The sequence below is a fragment of the Micrasema longulum genome, unplaced genomic scaffold, assembly GCF_059751315.1.
Source record: "Micrasema longulum isolate JH-2025_06_02 unplaced genomic scaffold, ASM5975131v1 h1tg001358l, whole genome shotgun sequence".
NCBI lineage: Eukaryota > Metazoa > Arthropoda > Insecta > Trichoptera > Brachycentridae > Micrasema > Micrasema longulum.
In genome coordinates this window covers 397,915-423,816 of record NW_028278544.1, presented here as the reverse complement: position 1 = coordinate 423,816, position 25,902 = coordinate 397,915, and the positions used below count along the sequence as shown (strand labels likewise).

The 25,902-nt window shown below is 34.9% G+C and overlaps 1 protein-coding gene across 1 annotated transcript in view; it reads left to right on the top strand.

The window, feature by feature from the left end:
* Positions 1-22,838, top strand: part of LOC148275714 (protein son of sevenless-like) — a 56,395-nt gene extending 33,557 nt beyond the window's left edge. The window contains exons 19-30 of the mRNA XM_088235317.1: positions 668-850; positions 2,506-2,668; positions 4,978-5,099; positions 6,046-6,162; positions 7,284-7,416; positions 10,434-10,563; positions 11,769-12,350; positions 14,137-14,250; positions 15,921-16,021; positions 18,766-18,860; positions 19,644-19,780; positions 21,512-22,838. Of these exons, the coding sequence (XP_088091443.1) occupies positions 668-850; positions 2,506-2,668; positions 4,978-5,099; positions 6,046-6,162; positions 7,284-7,416; positions 10,434-10,563; positions 11,769-12,350; positions 14,137-14,250; positions 15,921-16,021; positions 18,766-18,860; positions 19,644-19,780; positions 21,512-21,620 (1,986 nt within the window). The 3' untranslated portion in view covers positions 21,621-22,838. The remainder of the gene's footprint in view (positions 1-667; positions 851-2,505; positions 2,669-4,977; positions 5,100-6,045; positions 6,163-7,283; positions 7,417-10,433; positions 10,564-11,768; positions 12,351-14,136; positions 14,251-15,920; positions 16,022-18,765; positions 18,861-19,643; positions 19,781-21,511) is intronic.
* The last annotated feature ends 3,064 nt before the right edge of the window (positions 22,839-25,902 follow it).

The following is a 25,902-nucleotide window of genomic DNA, read 5'->3' as shown; positions in this document are numbered from 1 at the left end:
CTTTAATTTATTTATTTTAATATTTATCAAGGGCGAATAAATACAGTAAAACCTTGTTTATACGTCAAATGCTCGGTCCCTACAAATATTCCCCCTAATTAATATTTTTTACAAACCCCCCTTTTATGTTCAAATACAGTAAAACCCCCTTTTTACGTTTTTCAAGGGAGCAAGAAAAAATCGTAAAACTGAGGAAAACGCTAAAGTGAGGAAAAAAAATATATGGAAAAAATGAAACTACATAAAAGTATAATTATTGTACTAAATATACTGCAGAAAAATTTGAAAAAATTGACATAATTGGGGGTTTTTAATATTTATCTATGATTTCATTAAAAATATTTTATATTTTTTCAATCAACAATATACTGTGTTTTTATTGAATTAAACAAAACATGTTTAAATAATTTTATGTAGGTACTTAACAACAACAAAACAAAATAAATTTGAATAAATCCATAGCATGTGACAACAAAATAAATTGTTTTAATTAAATTATAAATTTATAAGCTTCAATTAAATGTATTTAACTACAGAATCACTATGTAAAGCGCCCTTGAGGTATTATATAACGAAAATGGCGCTGTATAAGTTATCCATACTAATAATTGAATAAAGTGATTAAATAAATAAGCATTTTTGCGTTAACGACCTTTCACTGTTACAGTTCACGCGGTGGATAGAGAAGTCCATAGTGGAGGCTCGCAACCTGGAGGAGCGAGTGGCGGTGCTGTGCCGCGCCCTGGAGATCATGATGGTCCTCCGGGAGCTGAACAACTTCAACGGGATCCTGGCCGTCGTCTCTGCCATGGCTAGTGCCTCCGTCTACCGCCTCAAGTTCACCTTCCAGGTAAATGATACTAATTTTTTTATTTTTTATTTAGAATTTTGCAGCTCTTTTCACTACAGCAAGAAAAAATGTTTTCACATTTCTAGAGCCAATGAAAAAAATCCACTTTTTATCTAATAATACGTTGTATAGAAGGTGAGAGTTTTCATAATCATGTGCACTCGTGTGTGTATGTGCGTATGTGGGTACGCAAGTAAAATAAAATGTTATTAAATACAGTAAAACATTGATTTTACTTTTTCCGAATCTTAACACCGAAATATTTAGGTCCCATTGTTTCCATACATTCTCATTAAAATATTCCCCCCAATCAACGTTTTTCATAACCCCGGTTTTACGTTGAAATTTTTTCAAAACTCATTCGATCCGTCAAAAGACAACGAGCCGCGCGCCGCCGCATGAATGGAGAATAATATCGAGGTAAATAAAAAAAATGTGTAAATTATTGTCTCAAACTGAATTCAAAGTAGGTGCAGTGTAATTGACCATTTTGTTTGAGTGTCTGATTTTGACATTTTACTAAATTGTGACATGCAGCGAAGTGCAGGATGGTGAACGGAATAAAACACGTCTGAACTGTTCAGAGTTAGGACTACTACTACTACTACCATCACGCCATTTCTCCGTAGGGGTAGGCAGAGAGAATGGACCGCCACACACGTCTATCCCGGCATACAATCCTAGCCTCTTCCACATTCATACATCTTGTCATACATGCCCTTCGGTTCTGTCTGCTTTTGACATGACCAGACTTAAGATTTTGGTTTATCTGATCATGCCACGTCTTCCTCGGTCGTCCTCGTCTAACGTTGCCGTTCATTTTTGCCATATATACTTGTTTTACCAATCTCTCGTCGTCCATTCGTTCTACGTGACCAAACCATCTCAGAGGCCCTTTCTTAATCTTATCAATTATACTTGACTCAGATTTACACTCTCGCCTGATTTCATCATTCGTAACCCTGTCATACATTGATTTCCCACACATTCGTCTAAGAGATCGCATTTCAACCGCGTTCGCTCGGCTTTCATCCTTCCTCTGCCAGTTCCATGTTTCACTTCCATACATAAGTGTTGGGACTAGAACTCCGCTGTGCAGTGCCAGTTTAGCTTCGATTGACATATTTTATTAGAAATTATTGTGCTTAGTGCTCCGTTCATTTTGGAACTCGACTAAATTTATTCGGCCTTATAAAGCGATGCGCGTCGGGCCCCGTGAGTCAGCCGTCCCACCCGCGCCGGCTGCCTGGCAGTGGTGGGGGTAGCTCTCCCCCGCCACTCACTACATGCCGCCATAAATACTGGCGCTTAACGCCCGTACGGGCTATTTCGTCGGCAGCGGCGACGCGCACAACATGATGATCATAATTTTTATTTTTACATTACATTTTATATGTTTGTAGCTATATTTTGCCCGGTAATACTGAGGCCAGGCTCGAAAGTGAATACTTTATCTTTATTGAGAGCCTAGCACTCAGTTCTGTACATATGCCGGGATTCTACCTAGTTATTTGATTATATAATTGCATTTTTATTATTCTATACCACGCGTCCGGAACATATATGTCTACCCAAAGTGTCTTTCATGCAGTTGCCTCACATTTAATATGACAACTGAGCAGTTCCTCGATGACCTCTGAATGATCCCCTTCCAGGTGTTGCCCGCCCGCCTGGAGCGAGCGCTGGAGGAGTGCCGAGAGCTGAACTCGGACCACTTCCGGCGCTACCAGGAGAAGCTGCGCAGCATCAACCCGCCCTGCGTGCCCTTCTGCGGCATGTACCTCACCAACATCCTGCACATAGAGGACGGGAACAAAGGTGACCACTCCGCATACAAAGACTGCCTTTGATACAACTCCACTCGATTTCCTTTATTTTTTTAAATTTATTGGGGATATCAACAGTAATACATGTAGCAAAAATATATCAATGAAAATATACAGAGAATAAAACCAATGACAGATATCCACAGAAATACATTAAATACACGTACAATACTTACTAGTGTGTTTGTGTGAGTGTAAGTGTGTGAGAGGGTGGGTAAGTGGGTGTTATTTTGGAATGACGGTAGACATGTGTGTAAATATTATTGCACAAGTGTCGAAATATAAATATATATAAAATATTAAGAATTAGAGATAAAATAAAATTAGATAAAATAAGACTTTATTATTGAAACTAAGTATAAGATAAAAAAGTATGTTTTAAGACGCGCATTTTAAATGTTATTTTTTTTACAATCAAATGGATCAATAAAGGGAAAGTTCAAATTCACCATTCTGCCTATATTTGAACATCTATATTCCTTCAATTCTTTCATCTGTTGATGTTTGTGAAGTTAAAGAGCTGAAACCTTTATTTATGCTGGTGAGATTCATCTAATTGAATTATTTCACCTACATACTAGGCAATGCCTGAAAATATATTTTTTTTTTTTTTCAATTTCTATACTTCTGAATGTGATTCTTCATGAAAGTGAATGTTACACAGTGTGTAAAGTGGCCACTTAAACCGGCCATTGACAGATCATAAGCCCATAGATGCCTAGACTTCTATATTACCTTCTCTTAAATGTTTTTCATCTCTGTTGTAGTATGTTAATATAAACAGCTCACCAGGGAGTTGAATCCAGTCCTTGTCTACGAAAATTTGGACAAACTCAAAATATTGGGATAAGATGTCGATATTATTATTATTATTGTTAATAATACACTAGCAGCCATTAAGCTGATGCGTGTATATCAAGTACACACGATTATTAAACATTATACATTGCTGTGTGCATCTTGAACTAGCACTGATCACTCTCTCCGGAAGGCCATTCCATTCTGCACGACCGGTTTGTCAGGAAGTTCTTCCCGGGGTCGGACGAGAAGGAGGCAGTGTCGAGTTGCAATGAATGACCTCTGAGATGGCGGTTTTCATTCATAGTGAACATTGATTTCAACTCGGGTACATTATATATATATATTTTTTTTTTTTGACATTATTTATTTATTTATTTATTCACACTCTTTATCAAAATACAATTCCATATTCACTTTGCCCAGCTAAAAAGGGTACATACCCCGTTCCAAGCTAGGCAATTACATTTTCATATATTATAATAGTTAACAAATTAATATAGAGCACAGACAAACAAAATATAAACTTATATTCGGATACACATTTTGATTCATATACATACAGACATACACATATATACACACATGTATATATAAATATACCCATATATAATAATGTTTGGATAATTTATATAGCGCCATTTTTGTGAAAATCACCTCAAGGGCGCTGTACAATAAATAAATAGCCCAACACGTCCTGCAGCTACAGAGCGCATGGACGGTTGGGACTCCAGTTCCTCGTCACCAATTATGAATATTACAATAATGATATATATGAGCTAGATAACAGAACGTCGGGGACTCCAGTTCCTCGTCACCAATTATGATATATTACAATAATGATATATATGAGCTAGATAACAGAACGTCTTGCAGCTACAGAGCGCATGGACAATAAGAAATCCAGCCCCATTACATTTTTATTTGACAATGAAGTTTAGAGTTTAAGTGATATTTTAAAACGAAATAAAAAGCAAATTTATAAAATTAGAAGTTAGATAACAACAAGTCTTGCAGCTACAGCTACACATGTACATACACACACACGTACATACACCCATGCGCATACACATACATACATTCATAAAAACATAGCCAATTGCAGATACACATGTACATACACACACACGTACATACACCCATGCGCATACACATACATACATTCATAAAAACATAGACAATTTATTTATGCAAAACTTCATGGTTGTCATCTATAAATATATTATTTTTAAATTATTCCTTATTTTTTATATTTTATTTTTGACATCCAGTAAGGTTCTCCAATCCGTGGCATGCATCAACTTTTCTGACTCCCTACGACCAATGTCACGATATTGCTCAGTTAAGATGGAGTCACCGCGCTGCCTCCGCTCTTCGGTGAACTTAACCCGAGCTCCCTCGAGCGGTCCTCGTATGATTTATTTCTTAGAATTTCCTCTCTTCTTTATCGGGACTTTAACCTTAAAGCAGTCTTTCATTTCGCTGTCAATCTCTTACTTTCAGATTTCCTTCCGAATTCAGAGTTAATAAATTTCTCGAAGCGAAGAAAAGTGGCGGAGATAACCGGAGAGATACAACAGTACCAGAACCAGCCTTACTGCCTCACCGTGGAACCCGGTTTGCGGGTGAGTGTGTTGGTTTTTATACTCTTGTTAATATTTTATTATTTATTCAAATTGTCATTCTACGGACTTTTTCCTTATCAAAATATATTAACTTAGAGTAAAAATATATTTAAATATAAGATATATTTTTTATTTTTTATTTTTGCACCACAACAGTGGTGAATTACATCACAGAACACCCAGGCTTGAGAAAAATCACATTTAATTTTTGTGTTCTCACCGGGAATCGAACCCGGAACCTTCCGTCTGTGAGTCAAGCGTCTTGACCACTACACCACGGAGGCCGCCCTCCGTGTGTAATGTATATATTTTAAAATACTTGGTATCCATCCACTTATTTATTTGACTAATTAGCCCTTTCACCCTCTAATCGGCATCTCCAGACTGGTAAATAATATACAGAAATATCCGGTTTTTTTTTACATCTTTAAAGTAATAAAGGCCTCTGAAATACTGTCAGTAAAAAAAATTTTTTTTTTCCAAATTATTAGTAGCATAAAAAATATTTTTAAATTTGTAATTTAGAATTCCCGCGAAAACGGTCATTCCATTGGCCACGCCCCTGATACGTCACAATTCATGTTTATTTATTCCTGACCATTCAAATTTGTTTAGAACATTGTCACGAACTCATTTAAGAACAATTTTGTACAAAATGCTGGTCAAATGTTGATACATTAAATCGGAGTGATATTATTACTAAATGCATTTGTTTATTATATTTACGGCCTAAGCCAATTACTAAGCCACCTTCATGAAGAAATATGTTTACAAGAGACTGAATCAAACGAACATAAATACAGTATAACCCCCAAATTATATTTTTCAAAGGACCTATAAAAAAAAGACTAAAACTTTTGTTGGATCCATTTTTTTATCGCAACTTTTTTGAATATCATTTTTGTAAATAATAAATGCTGAAATACACGTTAATTTTTTTTTTCAGTCATTTCTCGAGAATCTGAACCCGTTCCCCGGTAAAGGAGACAACGAGATACAGGATTATCTGTACAACAAGAGCTTGGAGATCGAACCGAGGCACGCGAGGCAGGCACCTCGATTCGTAAGTTTCATCGTGATGTTTTATTGCACGTTCCGAATTCGATAAACCATCGCGGAGAGCGGCACCACCACACCACCCTGCCTTGCGTGCGGTGTGGTGGTCTCTCGCTTCCACCGCATTCGTACATCTTCGCATGTCCCGACTTTTGAATAATCAGAATCTTGACGTAAATAAGTGCGATGTGAGATTTAATCGACTGGAAAAACAAATCATATCGTGGGCTCAATACTATAACGACAGTTCAGGCGACATAAGAAGAAATGATTATGATAAAATTATAAATAAAGTTATCAATGAAACTTCTTGGGTTAGTTTTACTTTTTATTATTTTGACCAACGAGCGCTTTTGCCTAAGTAGGCATCTTTGAGACTGGTGAATTGTTTACAACTTTTACAGCTTTTATACTATTCTTAACATATTTGTTTTTTATTTTTTTTTTTATTTTAATATATTTATGGAGATAAGATCAAATAAGTATTTTGACAGGGGACAGAAAACATAAATATTGAACTGTTTAGCAAACTAGTTGTAAATAGTGAAAATATAGTAAAAAACATAATTGATAACTCAGTAAAATACATAGTAAAAATAAAATACGTATCAAGAATGATAGTAAAAGACATAGTAAAATACATCAACCCAATAAAATACGTAGTAAAAACAAAATACATACTAAGAAACATAGTAAAAGAAATGGTAAAAAACAAATTTAACAACTTAGTAAAATACATAGTGAAAACAAAATACATGTTTATGAAAAGACATAGTAAAAACCATGTTTAACAACCTAGTAAAATAAGTAGTAAAAACAAAATACATAGTAAGAAACATAGTAAAAGACATAATAAAAAACATATGTACCCAATAAAAGACGTAAAAAATATGAATCTGTCCAGCAAAAAACATATTTTAAAAAAAGCATAGCAAAATACTTAGTAAAAAGAAAATAACATAGTAAAAAAACAAAGTTAGAGATGTATTTTTTTTAAATGTATATATGTAGTAAAAAACATTAAATAAAAAAACAATAAAAATAGAGTAAAAAGTCGTTAAGATCTTTAAAACTTCAATCAATAAAAGTTATATCTATTATATTTGACGTGTTGTATTGTTTCGACAGGCGCGAAAGTGGCCCGAGCTGTCGTTGAAGTCGCCGGGAATCAAGCCGGCGCGGTCGAGGCACGGCCACACCAACTCCGGGTCCACGGTCAGCGTCATCAGCGGGGACTCGGCGGGCGACGACACCAGCAGCAGTAAGTCCAAATACGAAGCCTGACCTATTCCAACGACAATGAGAAATGTTTTTGTACCTTACTTTTCAACTTGCAATCCCCCGGACTGTGTCGCGAAAAAAATAGATACAAATAAAGTTTGTAAATATTTATTATTATGAGCTTAAAAGATTTGATTTTTAATCATTTCCAATGTGGATATGTAAAACTTCGAATCAGTCCAGCAATTCAAAGTTTGATCTGAACTCATGAACCGGGTTGCGATCCCACGGCTAGTGCTATGGACTCACAGATTAGTCCAAACTTAATTCGCATTTTCTAATAGTGAGTCATTTACAATTTTAAAAAAGGCCCCTTAAAATTCAAAATATTTGGGTAAAACATTAAAAAAAAATTTTTTTTTTAAAACTGTATGCTGTGATCATCGTTGTCGGCCTCGTGTTGTAGTGGTCAACGCATTTGCCTACCGTGCGAGAGGTCTCGAATTTTAATCCTGACATTGTTTACATGAAATGTTTTTTTTTTTTAAGAAAAATAAATATTTGCATTCTTACGATTTACCCAAATATTTAATTTTGAGGGCCATTTTCAACGAGTTGTAAATAACTCACTATCAGAAAATGAAATCAAGTTAGGGTAGTGTGGGATTCTAACCACAGACCTCTGGTCCGTGAGTCCGAGACACTAGCCACAGGACCGCAATCCGATTATTTTAAAAGCTGTACACTAGAGTATTATCATAGTCCCTGGACTGGCATCGGAAGCGTAAGACTGATCATCTTACCTTCATACAACAAAAAAAGAGTCCCTGTCCGTAGAACTCGTCAATCTGTACTCTTCGACATTCCTAAGTCAATGACTAATTATTTAAAAAATAGCACTCCACGAAGAATACAGATTACCTATAATGACAGTTTTAGTGGCATCGACATACTACATTGTAAATACCATATTTTTATCAGATCAGTTAAAGACATTTTAAATTTATCTCCTGCTTGACTTTTAACTTTTAATTTGATTCTTAATTTTGTCTTTCAATTTTAACTTTTTAATTTTAATTCTTAATTTTAACTTTTAATTTAAACTTTTAACTTAATTTTAATTCAAACTTTTCATTTTAATTTTAACTTTTACTTTTAATTTTAATCATTTGATTTCAACTCTTAATTTATACTTACCTACATCTACTACCTGCATCGAATAATTTATTGTTAGTTGTGATTTTTTTTACAATTAAATTGAAATGTTCATGGAAGCAGAGAGAGAGGGAGGAAAGTAGAGTACAATGTCTTCTCCTTTTTATGAACTTTTTAAGTAATATTTTTATTTTTACTTTTTTAGAATTAAATTATTTTTCCCCTCTCCTCCTGCATTCATTAGTGTGAAATCTGTAATTGGTCTTACTTTTTAAAATTGTTCTTTTGTACCTTGTTTTTTATATAAAGACTGTATGATTTCATTAATAAATAAATAAAATCATTAAGATACGCCGCGATTGGTGTACGAATGCAGTGCCCTATGCACCATAAGGTACAGAAAGGGAATGATGATGATCATAAATATATGAAATGAATTTTAAAAAATCATTTGTATTTTTAAAATCAATATGGATATTGTGGTAAAATGTTTTTTTACTCAGTTTCACAGTTTTCTAGGGAACAGTAAAAAAAGTGTTGACTGAGGCAAACACTAAAGTGAGGAAATGAAAAACTGCAGAAAAATTGTGAAAACAGTCATAATTGGGGATTATTCACATTAACCTATGATTTCATTTTTAAAAAATGTATTTTTTCAATCAATACAACAATGTGTTTTTTTTATTGAATTTTAAAAAAAAACATGGTTAAATAATTTTTTGTGGGTACTTTAAAAACACAAAAATGAAATGTTTAATTTGCATACGATGACTTTTTCCCTAGATATTGGGAAATTTTATTTATATGGTATCACTTTTTTTAATATGGCACCACAGAAATTCAACTGTAATTTACATCGCGGCAAAACTATCTTCTTTCCAAATTAAGTTTACAACTTCAAATAATAATTCTTCTTCCAATTTTTTTTACTTTCTGCATCGTAATTAGCAGGCGCAGTCGGTTAGACGGCCAACTGTGAAACTGGCATCGCGGGTTCGATTCTCGCAAGTTGCGAGACAAAAATCCAAGAAAGAGTCTTTAATTGGTCTGGGTGTTGTGATATATTTTTCATTACCTCCTTCCATATCCCCTCTATCCCACCTGCTGACAAGCCTCAAGATAGAGGCTCAGCGGGTTATTCCCTAAAAAAAAGAAAAGAAAAAAATATATTGATGTATAGACTTTATTCTTCATGCGTCAACCGCATGTCACAATTTAGTAAAATTTCAAAATTAGACACTTCAACAAAATGGTCAATTACACTGCACCTACTTTGAATTTAATTTGAGACAACAATTTATGCATTTTATTATTTACCTTGATTTTATTCACCATTTCGGGCAAACGCAGCAGCGCGCGGCTCGGCGTCTTTTGACAGATCGAATGCGTTTCAAAAAATTTTCAACGTAAAACCGGGGGTTATGTAGAGCGTAAAAAACATTAATTTGGGGGATATTTGAATGAGAATATATGGAAAAAATAGGACCTAAACATTTCGGCTTAAAAAGCGGAAAATCATAAACTTGAGGAACGTAAAAACGAGATTTTACTGTAAATTTAAAAAAAATGTTTAAAAATGTGTCCCTAAAAAATTGCGACATGTTTGACATTGATAACTGTATTTGGCATTGTGACATCATAATTCTATAAAAATTTTAACGGTTACAAACGAAGTTCAAAATGAATCGTGACGTATTAGGGGCGTGGTCAATGCAATGACCGTTTTCGCAGAAATTCAAAATTAAATTTTTTTTTTTTTTTTCTCTACAGTATTTCATAGATTACTTTAAAATTGTAAGAAAAAAATAGCTTTATTTTTCCCCATACTGATATGAAGATAGTCTGTTCAGTACAGTATCTATCCACTTAAAACATTGTACATCCTATCATTCCTCTCCGCAGGTAATCTCCAGCTGTCTCCTACGTCTTCCCTATGGGACGGGCAGTCGGTGTCCTTGTTTGGTTCCATGGTGAGCCTCCACCAGCCTGATGACGACCTTTCTCCCAAACCGAAGACCAGGCCGCACAACAGGTAATATTCATTAAAAAAATCATGACTCCCGCTTCGTTACTTTGTGCACATTATCACAACCTTCATTAAACTGTCTCCCCTATAAAAATATTAAAACCTAAACCAAACTAGTTACTATAGTCCTTAAAATATAGCTTGATTAAAATGACAGCTGCCAAACTAATGTCACTAGTTATGGGAAATTTCCGATCACTGATCATGTACCGATCAAATAGATTTTATCAGTTTTTTCATGCAATCATGAAACTCTGTTTCCGATAACTGATATAAAAACGCAAACACAAGCCTATTATAGTGTGTTTCAGACAATTATTTACTAAAAAATAAGTCATTAAATACTTTTATTCATGAAGAACACCAAATGATCGATTTTTTATTCGATCGATTTACATGGATCAATTTGTCCCATCTCTGACATTTTTGCAAAATGACGTAACCTTGTAAGAACGTCGTTGACAATTAGGTTTATTTTAGTTTTAAAGCTGGTTTTATATAATTATGTTGACTTATATGTCAAGTATTCTATTGAAAAAATAAATTAACATGTCGAATACGAATGATATTTCGTGTGTCAATATAAACCACTCCTTAGACGTTACTACAAAGTTATGTCGCCACTTTTTCTGACAACTGACATTCTAATCAAGCTATATTTTAAGGCCTATAGGTTAGTTTGATTTAATTTTTGTTTTGGTTTTGTAGTTGAATTTTTACTCAGTGAAATCCAAATGCCCTCTATATAACGCTTACATAACACCTATCCTGTTTTACGAGTGCGAATCGAACCACCTCACTAGGGTCTAAAACAGCAAAATACTGAGTATTCGTTTTAGGTTTAGTAGGTGGTCGAACCTAACTTGGGAGGATGCACAGGAGCTGGCAGCCGTAAGATGCATGAAGGCTCTTTGTCAACATCATATGCTCCAACTAGGGAACAGACATCAAATGATGATGATGAGTAGGATTTTGGATTTGTGAACAGAATAACTCTGCGTTGCCATAGACAAATGGATCGTCATATTTTTTTCATAGTGATGCTTAGAGGACTGGCAATCGATACAGGCTACTTTCTATCTTGAAAAAAATTATGATTCCATTGCTTTGATAAACATCTTATTGATAAACGACTAATTTAAAAGCTAATTTTAATGTAAGTATTAAGTTGAAGTTTTTAAATTTAAGTCCTTTAAATTGTGTTCTTTCAGGCACTCGAGTACCTGCACGCTCCCCGGGTCCATAAGTCCTCCGGCCCCCCCTCCACGAGCCTTCCCCTCCCCGGACCACCTCCTAGTCGACTTCCGCAACCTCGACATGACCTGCGAGGAGAAGCACCGGAACCTCGTCAGCGACATCATCGCAGACCACCGCCCGCCGGCCCTCAGCCCCCGAAACCCGATCGTCGACGCCAACGTCTTCTACGGCACGAACAACGCCGGCCTGACCATCTTCGAGAACGCCGCGCACAAGAAGCAGAGGATCTCCGAATCCCACGACCCGGAGATCAAAATTTTAAAGCCGCCGGCCATCAGCCCGAGGAACTGCGTCAACCGGCCGGGCGACGAGACTCCCGCGAGGAACAACTTCAATCTGGAAGTCGACCGCACGACGAAGCCGTCGATGCCGGCCGTCGAGGATCTCGTCTCCGGAGCCCGGCACGGGCTGTCTCCGCGCTGCGAGGCGCCCACTAACGGGATGATCAAGCGCGAGAGCGCCGACATGGAAGACATGATGAAGAAGATGCAGGGGTACAAGATTACGCCCTCGAGCGCGTACGGTGGCTTTGCGAGGTGAGTTTTAACCTTCTGTAACATCTTCTTCCTGCCAATGCTGGGTTTATTTCATCAAAAATATTTATCTGTTTAACAACTTATAAATAAAACATAATATTATGTTCATTGTTAATATTAGAACATGCATAAGAATATGTTTGTGTGTGCCCTATTTCTAGATTTATTTATTTAATACTTAACAAAAATATATTACTAAATTTATTTACAATGTATTCCTCACTGGGAAAACCCGTGCCGAGGAAGGCATTTTACAATTTTATTTTACTGTAATATTATATCTCGGGGTTTACTTGGATAGATATTTGAATTTCAAAACACATTCTCAGTATGTAACAAAAAAAAATCATTTATGGGAAGATTTCGAAATGTAATAGATTTAAAGAGTAGTGTTCTTATATATAAAACAATAATATGTCCACACATAAATTAATGTTCTTCTATTCTTTTTTAATGTAATGAAAGAGAAATTAAACATATACAAATTATTCAAAATAAGGCGATTAGGATTATACTCAAAAGAAATATCTATTCTAATGTAGAAAGAATGCACAAAGAAATTGGCTCGCTCACAGTAAAGCAGCAAATTAAATATAATGTAGCAATTTTTATGCATAAAATAATTAAGGGGATGAATAAAATAAGAACAATAATAAAATTTAACCAACAATGTCATACATATGAAACGAGGGATAAAAAAAGATAAGATTACCAATGAGGAGAATAACAGAATCTCAAAACTCATTGTTCAAGGGAGTGAAGCTGTACAATGAGTTACCTGAAGAAATAAAGGAAATAGAAAAGATTGAAATATTTCAAATTAATTTGAAAAAATATGTTATTGAGAAATTTTAATGAAAACAATTGTTGTTATTTAATGTTTATATTAGTTCTTAAGATAAATAAATAAATAGTAAAATCCCATTGAAAATTTTAATAACATTTATAACAGCCACTGCTTCGAACACATATACTGAACTGGTGACAATGAGGAATTCCACTGTTTTCTAATTATTTTTTTTTTCTATTAGCGTACTTTTTAACTCAGAAAAAATATTATTTTTTTTGTGCGTTATTTACAAAGATATAATTTTTTAAAAGTTACATTTATCAAATACCGCGCCAAATGACTGTAATCAGTGTGTCACTTTTCAGTAGTGACGTCATGAAACGGTTGGCGTTCTTACTTTCACTGACCGCGGTAAGTTGTATTTCTCCAGCCAATAACAAAACTGACAAGAATCTATGGAATATTGCTTTGATTACTTCATTTAGTTGATGTAATTTGCTCATTTCTATGTTATGGTTGTTTTTACGAACGTTTCGATTTAGAAAAACCTAGAAAGTTGACATAATCTCTGGTTGAAATGTCAACAAAGTATTATTTGCCGGATTTTTATACTCTTTTTTTCTATGGTCAAAACGTTCCTTACAAGGTGCGGGGGCTTCAAGCGGAAACCGGAAATACTACACGTAGATATAAGGAGTGACGTCATTATTTTCGATTTTAAAATGAATACTATTTTTAACATCTTTTATTCATTTTTGAGATATTTCATCCTACTTCAAAATTTTTCAATATTCACGTGTACATGAAAACATTTTTAAAATTTAATTCCGGGTTGGGCTGGAATTCCTCATTGGCAACTTTAACATCGTCTTAAGAATTATTTTTTGAGCTACTTTTAGGGGATTAAGTGCGGTTTTAGATGCTTATCCCCAACTGATGATCTCATACTCTATTATACTTTGACATAGCGTTAAACATAAAATTGTATGTTTGCAGATTTAACGAAACTTCTCCCAAGATGCCCCCCGCTGTAAGCAACGAGCTGTACTCCAACCCGCCTCCCCTCAGCCCTCATGTGAACGTCCCGAATTCAGTTCAGAACTTCGAAAGGTACGTAACGCAAAGAAAGCATTTCTTTTGTATATTTTTCCTTGTTCCTCATCATAATCGTTCCCTTTCCGCACCCAGTGATTCATTGGGCACTTTCGCTGTGTATTTCAATCATGTATTACATAAATGTAAGGTGATCAGTTTTACAGATTAAAACAACAATTAATATTGCAATATTACAACCTTTAAAATCGATATTGACCGTCGAACTTGTCGGCCTCGTGGAGTAGCTGAAACCTTTATGATGTTGGTGAGATTCATCCAGCTGAACCAAATCACCTACTAGGCAACGCCTGAAAACAATTTTCCAATTTTTATACTTCTTCTTTTACCAGGTAGTAATTCAACAATGTTTGAGTATGTCCAAATGCTTGCAGACTGGCTGGATCTTCGCCCTAGGGAGAAGATCCAGCCAGTCTGCAAGCATTTGAACATACTCAAACATTGTTGATACACTGTCTTTTAAGATTCAAAAGTGACAAAATCAAAATTATGTTCAGGGGAGCCATTTTAGTGTTTTTCTAGAGTTCAGTTGCTTCTCAAAGATCAGGTTTTTTAAGTAGATGGTTGGTAATTTTACATTATATGTACGGTACTTTCAACTTTAATGTACAGTGTTTACATATTTTAAAAACATTTATATAAAAAAATTCATTGAAAAACTTAGTCAATTTTACCTGTAAAATTTGTCATGGAATTTGGCAGATAATCATTTTTGTTTCGTTCATTGAAGGAGGTAGTATTTTATTTTATTTCATAACTATAAATTATGTTTTTGGGATTTTTTTATTTTAATTATCTATTTTTTTATATTTACGAAGGTTAAATAAACACAGAAATACAAAATAAATTGAAAAGAACAAATAATTAGACGTGTTACGTAATAATCTAAAGAATAAGTTTTATTAATGAACTTTTTATGAAAAAAAACGTATCTGTCAAATACAAAACGTATACTTTTTTTCTTTTTTATTTGCACCACAACAGGCCAGGAGGCCCAATTACAGTGGTGAATTACATTACAGAACAACCAGGCTTGAGAAAAATCACATTTTTAAATTTTTGCGTTCTCACCGGGAATCGAACCCGGAACCTTCCGTGCGTGAGTCAAGCGTCTTGACCACTACACCACGGAGGCCGCCAATATTACTAACCATACTAACTTACTAACTACTGACTACTAACTAACTCTTTACTGGTGACATCGCCTACAAGTAAAATTGACTAACTGTTACTTGGTCAATTCTTTGGATCTTAAATTTACTAATAAAAGTGACTATGTGTGTTGGTCAGTTTAACTCGTCAAAAATCTGTGAGCTTCTATCAAATGGTCACATATTTTGCAAATTAAATTCTTTTTGGAGTGTCAGATCGACTTGGCATTTTTACCAGTCAAGCATTATGCTAATATGATGTCAAAAAGTTAATAATCTCGATTTTGTCATTTTTACGATATCATTTGCTGCGTATTCATTTGCAGACACATGAATTCTCTTTATGGGCGAATGTGCACTGTAGTTTGTTGTACATACATTTATATAGAAGAGTTTATTAAATCGGATAATCCGGCCGGGCACTCGCAAGTTAATTAGTTTTAACAGCTTGGAACAGTCAGGTATTGAATTTAATATTTTAAATAAAATAAATTATTGTTATTGTGTTTCTTTTAGACAACATGGGGTGACGATCAATACGGCCGCCTTTAGTTTCCCAAGCCGACAGGATGTCAGTCCCAGCTGGTCCAGACCCTCGCCTACTATGACGCAGTCCCGTGAGTTGTTCATTTTACACTCCTAATCTCATCGTCAATTACATCGCAATTTTCTCAACAACTTTACATCGATCGATAAGGTGGTTGATAGGTTCCTCATTAAGGTTTTAAAGAAAAAGAAAATAAATAAATTATAATCATTTTTATTTTATTTATCTATTAATATTTTAACATATTACAACAGAGATAAGGAACATTTGAGAGAAGGTAATATAGAAGTCTAGGCATCTACAGGGCTTATGACCTGTAAATGGCTGGTTTAAGTGGCCACATTCACCATTCTGCCCATATTTGAACATCTATATTTCTTCAATTCTTTCATCTGTTGATGTTTGTGAAGTTAAAGAGCTGAAACCTTTATTTATGCGGGTGAGATTCATTTAATTAAATTATTTCACCTTCATACTAGGCAACGCCTGAAAATGTTATTTTTTCCATTTCTATACTTCTTCCACTGCCACTTACACCAGCCGTTGACAGGTCATAAGCCCTGTAGATGCCTAGACTTCTATATTACCTTCTCTCAAATGTTCTTCATCTCTGTTGTAATATGTTAATGTAAACAGCTCCCCAGGGAGTCGAATCCAGTCCTTGTCTACAAAAATTTGGACATACTCAAAATATTGTTCAATATTATGTATCTTTTTTGGGTGATACCGTGTTTGTTGGATTTAATCCGACGTTTCGGCTACCATTGCAGGAGCCATCTTCAGGGAAAACTGTGAAGATGGCTCCTGCAATGGTAGCCGAAACGTCGGATCAAATCCAACATACACGGTATCACCCAAAAAAGATACATAATATTGATCACGGTGACCGTGAAAACCTTCGCACCTATCAAAATATTGTTATTAATATTTTTTTCCAATATAAACTGTGATACAAAAAACATAGTCTATTTCCTAGTAATGAATTATACGTAGAGAGTGGACTCTTTAGTTTTAGAAAATCACATTTATTCCATTGCCTGAAATATGTTCACTTTAATAGGGAATTATTTAGTAATAATTTAAATCGTATTAGCAATAGATCCGATAGCGTACTGTCAGTTCCAGGATGCAGAACTAAGTTCGCACAGAGGCACTCCTCACACGTTGCTCCAAGATCCTTCAATCTTCTAACCAAGGAACTACAAAATATTAAATCACTGGTACAGTTTTAAGTAGATTTGAGGTCTTGGATTAAGCATGAAAGGAGCAGATAGACACCTTTTTAAAAAAAAAAATTAAAATTAAAAATAAAATGCATACTGCAAATAAATCATGTTTTTGTAATATCGGCATATGTTAATTTTCTTTTTCTTTTCTTTTCATGGTCATGTCATACCATATTTATATGCTCTTATTAGTAATTAAAAAAGGAATGGCCCACGCTCAGACGCTGAAGTCTTTGTGGGCATTTTTTACAATAGCTCAATTTTAAGATGTATTTTTTTGAAGTGTATTTTTGTAATTAAAATTCTATGTAAATATAAAAAAAAAATAATAATAAAAATAAATGAACCTCATTGTAAATTATTATGAAAATAAAACTTTGTTATCGGTGTTACACAATTTTATTCTTTTACAAGAACACAACTATAGTTTCGGGAGAGCACTCCTCCCATCGACGGGTGATATAAAATTTATAATGAAGTGTTACGAAGTGAATGCCGATTCAATTAAAAATAGAACCTCATTGTGGTTACCCATGCCGAGGAGACTTAACAATTGTCCAATAAGTCTACTTATATTCACTACACATGGTCACATACATACAATACTCACACAGCCATACACATATACACACATAATATATATATATATATATACCACTGGCGGCTCCTGACTGAAAACATTGGCAGTGCATTTTTTTACATGTTGTCAACTTGTATATTATTAAGTTCAAAAATATGATAGGTCTGACGTGATAAACGAGCACGAGTATGACAGTCCGCGCATCGGAACCAGAAACGCTAAATGCGCCCAACATAATACGCACGTTATAGTTAACTAAATTTGTACTAATATCATGTCATTACGCATGTTCAAAGTGACATTTCAAACGAACTTCAAATCTGCGCATGCGTCGGCAATGCCCGGAATATGTGTATTATCTTCTCCCTCTAACGCACGATTCATCGGTACGAAGCATTGTCTGTCTCGCTCAAACGACGATTTTAGGAGATATAATATAGTTCTTACAAATTCAGGGTAAAAGATTGTGCAAAACAGAATATGCACTGGGACGATTGCGCGTGCGCAAAATTGTAATAACATTGTTTTAAAAAAAGGAAAAACATATATACACATATTTATTTTAAGGGATTCAAAGAAACGACGAGAAGAATCTTTGAGTGAAATATAAGACAGTAAGTTAGTCAATTTAAAAAACATCTTCAAAATTAATGACATATTATAATAAGAGCAGCAATATATTGATTTTATATATATATAATATAAGTAATTAAAAGTAGTTTAAAAGTATAAAAACACGCCAATGCAGCAGAGAAAAAGAAAGAATAAAAAGTATAGCAAGTAATCTTTAAAATTTGAAAAAGCAGTATAAGGAGGAGATTTTAAACCAAGAGATGTCGATAAAATTTCACTAAAGCGATTTTAGTAGTAATACAAATTTCAAAAGAGAAATTTGATTTATAATTATAATATGTATGTCTCTTAAGCGTCCTGATCCAAGCTGCCACAACCCCGATTGCCGGCAAATATAAATTATGACTGAGATTTCTCATGACTTTCTTCTTGCAGTGGGCCACACGCCCCACACGCCCCCGCCCCTTCCGCCGAGGAGAAGAAGAGACTCCACCCCCCAGGCGCCACAGCCGTCGCCTACCACAACGCAGGTACATTAAAGGCCTAAGCTAGATTTCTTATAACTGTCTTTTTTTATTAACACATTACAACAGAGACGTTAATATAGAAGTCTAGGCATCTACAGGGCTTATGACCTGTCAATGGCTGGTTTAAGTGGCCACTTTACACACTGTGTAACATTCAACATTCAGCACACATTTGAACATCGACATTCCTTCAATTCTTTCATATGTTGATGTTTGTGAAGTTAAAGGGCTGAAACCTTTATTTTATTCATCTAATTGAATTGTTTCACCTACATACTAGGCAACACCTGAAAATGTTATTTTTTCAATTTCTATACTTCTTCATGGACCAGGTGGATTTATCAACATGTTACACAGTGTGTAAAGTGGCCACTTAAACCAGCCATTGACAGGTCATAAGCCCTGTAGATGCCTAGACTTCTATATTAACTTCTCTTAAATGTTCTTCATCTATGTTGTAATATGTTAATATAAACAGCTCCCCAGGGAGTTGAATCCAGTTCTTTTCTACAAAATTTTGGATAAACTCAAAATATTGTAGTCTTTTTTTAATCTCATTTAAACCTGATTTCAATTTTAATCTGATTTCAACCTGAATTAAACCTGCTTTAATTATGGTTTTAATTTAATTTCAAACTGATTTTCATCTGGCTTGATATGATTTCAACCAAGTTCAAGTCTTTTTGACATATTCAAAATATTGTGGACTGCAAATAATTAACGTTAAACAATGTTGTACATTTATCAATATTCTGCGCGGTACTTAATTGTCTGTGTTCTGCTCAGGGCGTGCCGAGTGTTCCCCCTCGGGGGGGCGGCTCCCCCCCGCCGCTGCCCCCGCGCCCCTCCGTCGCCCCCGCGCCGCCCGCCCCCCTGCTGCGTCCTCACCACTCTGTCATATTGCAGAGGAGACAGAACGCCAGGTAAAAACTTATATATGTCGCAGATTATTCCATGTTTTCATTTTTTCACTGTGGTTATGTCCATTTTATTTTATTCTAAATCAACGAGGAAGTATAGTAGTTTCTATAATTTTGTATTAATTAAAAGACCATCAAAATAAGCCAATTAAAAAAAATATATAGTTATGTATCATATTATCATATCATTCCCAACATGGATGACATGAAATATTTATTTAAAAGTTATAGTCCTTAAAATATAGCTTGATTAGAATGACAGTTATCAGCAAAAAAGAGGACATAACTTTGTAGTAACGTCTAAGGAGTGATTTATATTGACACACGAAAAATCATTCGTATCTGGCGTGTTAATTTATTTTTTTAATACAATGCTTGACATATAAATCAACATAATTACGGGGGTTGTGTAAAAAATAAGGTTCTCAAATTTTTTTCAGGTTTAAGGCATTTTTTATTTGAACTGAAAAGTACATCATTGGAAAGCTTAATTTCTTAACTTAACATTTTACAACAGAGATGAATAACATTTAAGAGAAAGTAATATAGAAGTCTAGGCATCTACAGGGCTTATGACCTGTCAATGGCTGGTTTAAGTGGCCACTTTTTCACAAACTTCAGGAACCCGGATGGCCAGTTCCCGAATCGTTATCCTCCGAGCTTCCAACAGAATTTGCTCAATCTTTGACACAACTTCTTCCGAGATCGATGGCCTACCGCTTCTTTGCTCATCGTGGATGTCTGCGCCCATCGGAGAACTCCCTACACCATTTGCGGACGTGTTGAACCCTGATACAAGCTTCCCCATAAACTTCACACAACTGCCTTTGAATATCAACCGGTGGTAACTTTTTAGCGTGCAAAAATCGGATTACTGCACGAACTTCGCACCTGGCGGTGACGGCGATCGGGGATTCTATTGCGGATGGCTGGCAGGCCGTCACTGAATGTCGCAGTGAGTTTTACTAAGGCGGGATCTAGAGTGGGGGAACCAGCGCACACAGCGGTGTTGCCGGATTTAGTCTAGCATTTCGCGCAGGGAGTTTAGTTTAGCAGCGTTGGGAACCTTATTTTTTTACACAACCCTCGTTTATAAAATCAGATTTAAAACTAAAATAAATCTTATTATCAACGACATTCTTACAAAGTTACGTCATTTTGCAAAAATGAGACAAATTGATCAACGTAAATCGATCGAATAAAAAATATTTCATTTGTTGTTATTCATGAAAAAAATATTTAATGTCTCATTTTTTAACAAATTACAACAGGGATGGAGAATACCTTAAATAAGGGAATATGGAAGTCTAAGCATTTACAGGGCTTATGACCTGTCATTGGCTGGTTTAAGTGGCCACTTTACACACTGTGTAACATTCACCATTTTGCCTTTGTTTGGACATCCATATTTCTTCAATTCTTCCATCTGTTGATTTTAGTGAAGTTAAAGAGCTGAAACCTTTATTGTTGCGAAGAGATTCATCTGACTGAATTATTTCACATACTAGGCAACGCCTGAAAACAATTTTCCAATTTTTAAACTTCTTCTCGGACCAGTTGGTTTCATTACAATATTTGAGTTTGTCCAAATGTTTGTAGGCAAAAGACTGGATTTCACCTCCTCGGGAGTCATTAAGATTAACAAATTACAACAGGGATATATTTTAGTAAATAATTGTCTTAAACACACTATAATAGGCTTTTTTAGTTAATAATAATCTTTTTTGTTTCTAGTTTCGCGGTCAGCGAGGGCGGTCTGATACCGCGCCTGCCTCCCAAGCCGCCCCCCACCACAGTCTTCCTGTCGCCGAGCGTAACTCGAGCCACTCACGAGGCGCAATAGCGCTCCGACCGTCGCCACGCCGAGCCCCCCGCACTTCTGATGCCCCGCACGCGCAGAACCGGATGACGAGACGCGTCGAAGCTTCTCCCGTACACAAACTCAGCCCGCAGGCGGAGAGATGAAAATTCACTATACAGATACTGTGACGGAGGTGATGAAATAGGGTATTTTCACGTTTGTAAGAATATCAAAAAATTACAATGGTAGCCGTATAAATTTTTCCATGAGACTTTGTTTTTAATCACTTTTTTTTTTCTACCTATCGGTTTCAAAGCTACACAAGCTTCTTTATCGAGGTATAACTTAACTTATAAATTCTATCCTATTTGATATAAAATTGGTTAAAATTCATTCATACCTCGATAAAGAAGCTTGTATAGCTTTGAAACCGGTCGATAGAAAAAATTTAAAATTAGTGGTTAAAATTTATTTTTTAAAGTTATATATGAAAACATTTCTCTACAATATCCGTATTGATTTTGAACATACAATTAATTATTATAAATCCATTTCCTATATTTTTATCATGGCAGAATGGTGAATGTTACACAGTGTGTACAGTGGCCACTTAAACCAGCCAATGACAGGTCATAAGCCCTGTAAATGCCTAGACTTCCATGTTCCCTTCTCAAAAATATTTTTCCTCTTTGTAGCAATAAATTGAAATACGAATAACTCCCTGGGGAGAAAATTCAGCCAGTCTGCGAGCATTTGGTCATACTCAAACATTGTTGAATTATTATGTTATATTATTAGAATTGTAAAAATATGCCTTGAATATTTAATATTTTTTTAATGTTATTCCCGGTTTTTGAAAAGACCCTATTTGTACGGACAAGGTGGATTTTTATATATTTTTTTTTCTATGGATGGAGGACTTATTATTTACAATATCTTCATCTTGTTAAAAAATCTATCAACGTTTATTTGTTATTACATTTTAACAAAATTATTACACACGCCAATGGTTTCTTGATGAAGGATGGAATGAGATTAATCAAAAATATATTTATTCTACGTAACGATGCTCTAAGGCCAATATTAACAGTAGGATATTTCTAAGAATGGCTGCCTGACTCGGTTCTACTAAAGCATGAGCTGACTCCCTGCTGTGGTTTCCTAAGACAGATATGAGGGAATAAGAAGCAAACTCAGAATTCTCCTTAAATGTTTTACGTTTTTCAAGGGAGTAACAAAAAGAGTGTAAAATGAGGAAAACTTAAAAGTGAGGAAATGAAAAATGTATGAAAAAATTTTAATTTCATTAAAATATAATAATTGTACAAGACTATACTAAATATACTGCAGAGAAATTGTAAGCACTGTCATGAATGGGGATTATTCATATTTACCAATGATTGAATTAAAAATAATATTTTTAATTGAATCGGCATTCACTTCGTAACACTTCATTATAAATTATTATGAAAATAAAACTTTGTTATCAGTGTTACACGATTTTATTCTTTTACAAGAACACAACTATAGTTTCAGGAGAGCACTCCTCTAAGATATAAAACTAATATAATAAACACAGAATATTGTTCACAATGTCATCGAATCTAAACAAAAAATAAACAGATTAATCAGTGAAACTTAGAGCAGGTGGGTTTTTTTCTTATCTAAGGTGTTGGCATATGAATGGATGGTTATCTTAAGTACAGATATGAAAAAATGGACAGAACATTAGGTCGAATTTATTTCGATGGGAGGAGTGCTCTCCCGAAACTATAGTTGTGTTCTTGTAAAAGAATAAAATTGTGTAACACTGATAACAAACTTTTATTTTCATAATAATTTAATTTGAATTAAAAATATTTTGTATTTTTTCAAACAATACAGCAATGTGTTATTTTAAAAAAATCACTTCAAAGACTACTACTACCATCACGCCATTTCCCCGTAGGGGTAGGCAGAGAGAATGAACCGCCACACACGTCTATCCTGGCATACACTCCTAGCTTCCTCCATATTCATACATCTTGTCACACATGCCCTTCGGTTCTGTCCGCTTTCGACATGACCAGACTTAAGATTTTGGTTTATCTGATCATGCCACGTCTTCCTCAGTCGTCCTCGTCTCACGTTGCCGTTCATTTTCGCCATGTATACTTGTTTTACCCTTCTTTCGTCGTCCATTCGTTCTACATGACCAAACCATTTCAGAGACCCTTTCTTAATCTTATCAATTATACTTGACTCAGATTTACACTCCCGCCTGATTTCATCATTCGTTACCCTGTCATACATTGATTTTCCACAAATTTGTCGAAGAGATCGCATTTCAACCACGTTCACTTGGCTTTCATCTTTCATCTGCCAGTTCCATGTTCCATTCGTTCTACGTGACCAAACCATCTCAGAGACCCTTTCTTAATCTTATCAATTATACTTGACTCAGATTTACACTCCCGCCTGATTTCATCATTCGTTACCCTGTCATACATTGATTTTCCACAAATTTGTCGAAGAGATCGCATTTCAACCACGTTCACTTGGCTTTCATCTTTCATCTGCCAGTTCCATGTTCCATTCGTTCTACGTGACCAAACCATCTCAGAGACCCTTTCTTAATCTTATCAATTATACTTGACTCAGATTTACACTCCCGCCTGATTTCATCATTCGTTACCCTGTCATACATTGATTTTCCACAAATTTGTCGAAGAGATCGCATTTCAACCACGTTCACTTGGCTTTCATCTTTCATCTGCCAGTTCCATGTTCCATTCGTTCTACGTGACCAAACCATCTCAGAGACCCTTTCTTAATCTTATCAATTATACTTGATTCAGATTTACAGTCTCGCCTGATTTCATCATTCGTAACCCTGTCGTACATTGATTTCCCACAAATTCGTCGAAGAGATCGCATTTCAACCACGTTCACTTGGCTTTCATCCTTCGCATGGCTTTGTGTTGCAATGGGTTAAAGAGCTGAAACCTTTATTGTTGCAAAGAGATTCATCAGACTGAATTATTTCGCGTTTTTGTTTTGTTTTTCATTTTGTCGGCCTCGTGGTGTAACAGTCAGTGCGTTTGTCTGCCATGCGAGAGGTCTCGGGTTCGATTCCCGACATGGTTGATATGAAATATTTATACAAAAGGATGTTTTACACCAGAATGTTTCAGTCGAGTGGCTGTTCTTAGAAAAATGAGTACTGTTAGCCTTCAAATGTTACAAAAATGTATATAATATTATATATAGTGTATAAAATACCTTTAAGAATGTTAACATTTTGTACATAGATGATATTACAGTAGTCAGTCCTTGAAAATTAGGGATCAGCTCTCACAGAACTATATTATACTTTCATTTGGGATTTAAAAAATTATATAAAATATTTTACTGGTGTTAAAACAATGCTAAAAGCAAATCCGGCTTATTCAAATAGTAAGCAGTAATTTATTTATCAAGTACAAGGACTTTCAAAAGTTTTATACGAGATGTGAAGACGAGTTCAGGCTTTCTAATGTGAGACTGACTGGAACTCGGAACTACATGTTTATGGTGCGAAATAGGCAAATAAGGTGTACTGTGCGCGCAATGAGGAGATTCAGTATCTTTTTTTTTAAAAATTATATATTGTATTATCAGCGCTATGATTTTTTAAAGTTTTGTATTTCTGAAAAAAACTCTGCGTGTGACGTCAGAGGTCGTTCTCTGACAGTTCTTCCGATTGGTTCGTTTGCGGTGACCAAACCGGATATCCTTCAAAGCTCTCATATCTTCGGATGGTTCATATCGTGGGTATACTGGCAAAAAGCTTTAACTCTCAAATCCCTGTTTTGAGAAATCAAGCATTTAAGTTTTGTTCCAATTTTACTCTTTTATATCTTATTCAAATAAAGTAAGATGTTAAGTGCTCGTTTAAGAACATGTTTTTAATTTTTCCCTTTCTTAATTTTATAGTAAGTTATTTAAAGCTTTTATTTTTAAAACAACAGATATATGAAATTTAAAATGACTTAGTGTATTTTGCCAGTTTGTAGAGCGTTAAAAACTTAAAAAAACTGCATCATTAGGTCAAATCCGCATATTTTCGAGTTATCGTTTTTTGCCAGTATACCCAGGATATGAACCAGTGACGTCATTCAAAGTAGTACGTTTTTATTAAAATATTTTTTATACATTTTTTTGTACATTTAAAAAAAAATTTGCTGTAAAATTTAATGCTCTTATTTTTACCACACGGAAGAAATTATTGTTTGTATCCAATTTCCTGTAAGGCTGAAGTTCCTCATTGCTGGCAAATATTCAATTATTTCAAAAATATGCACGC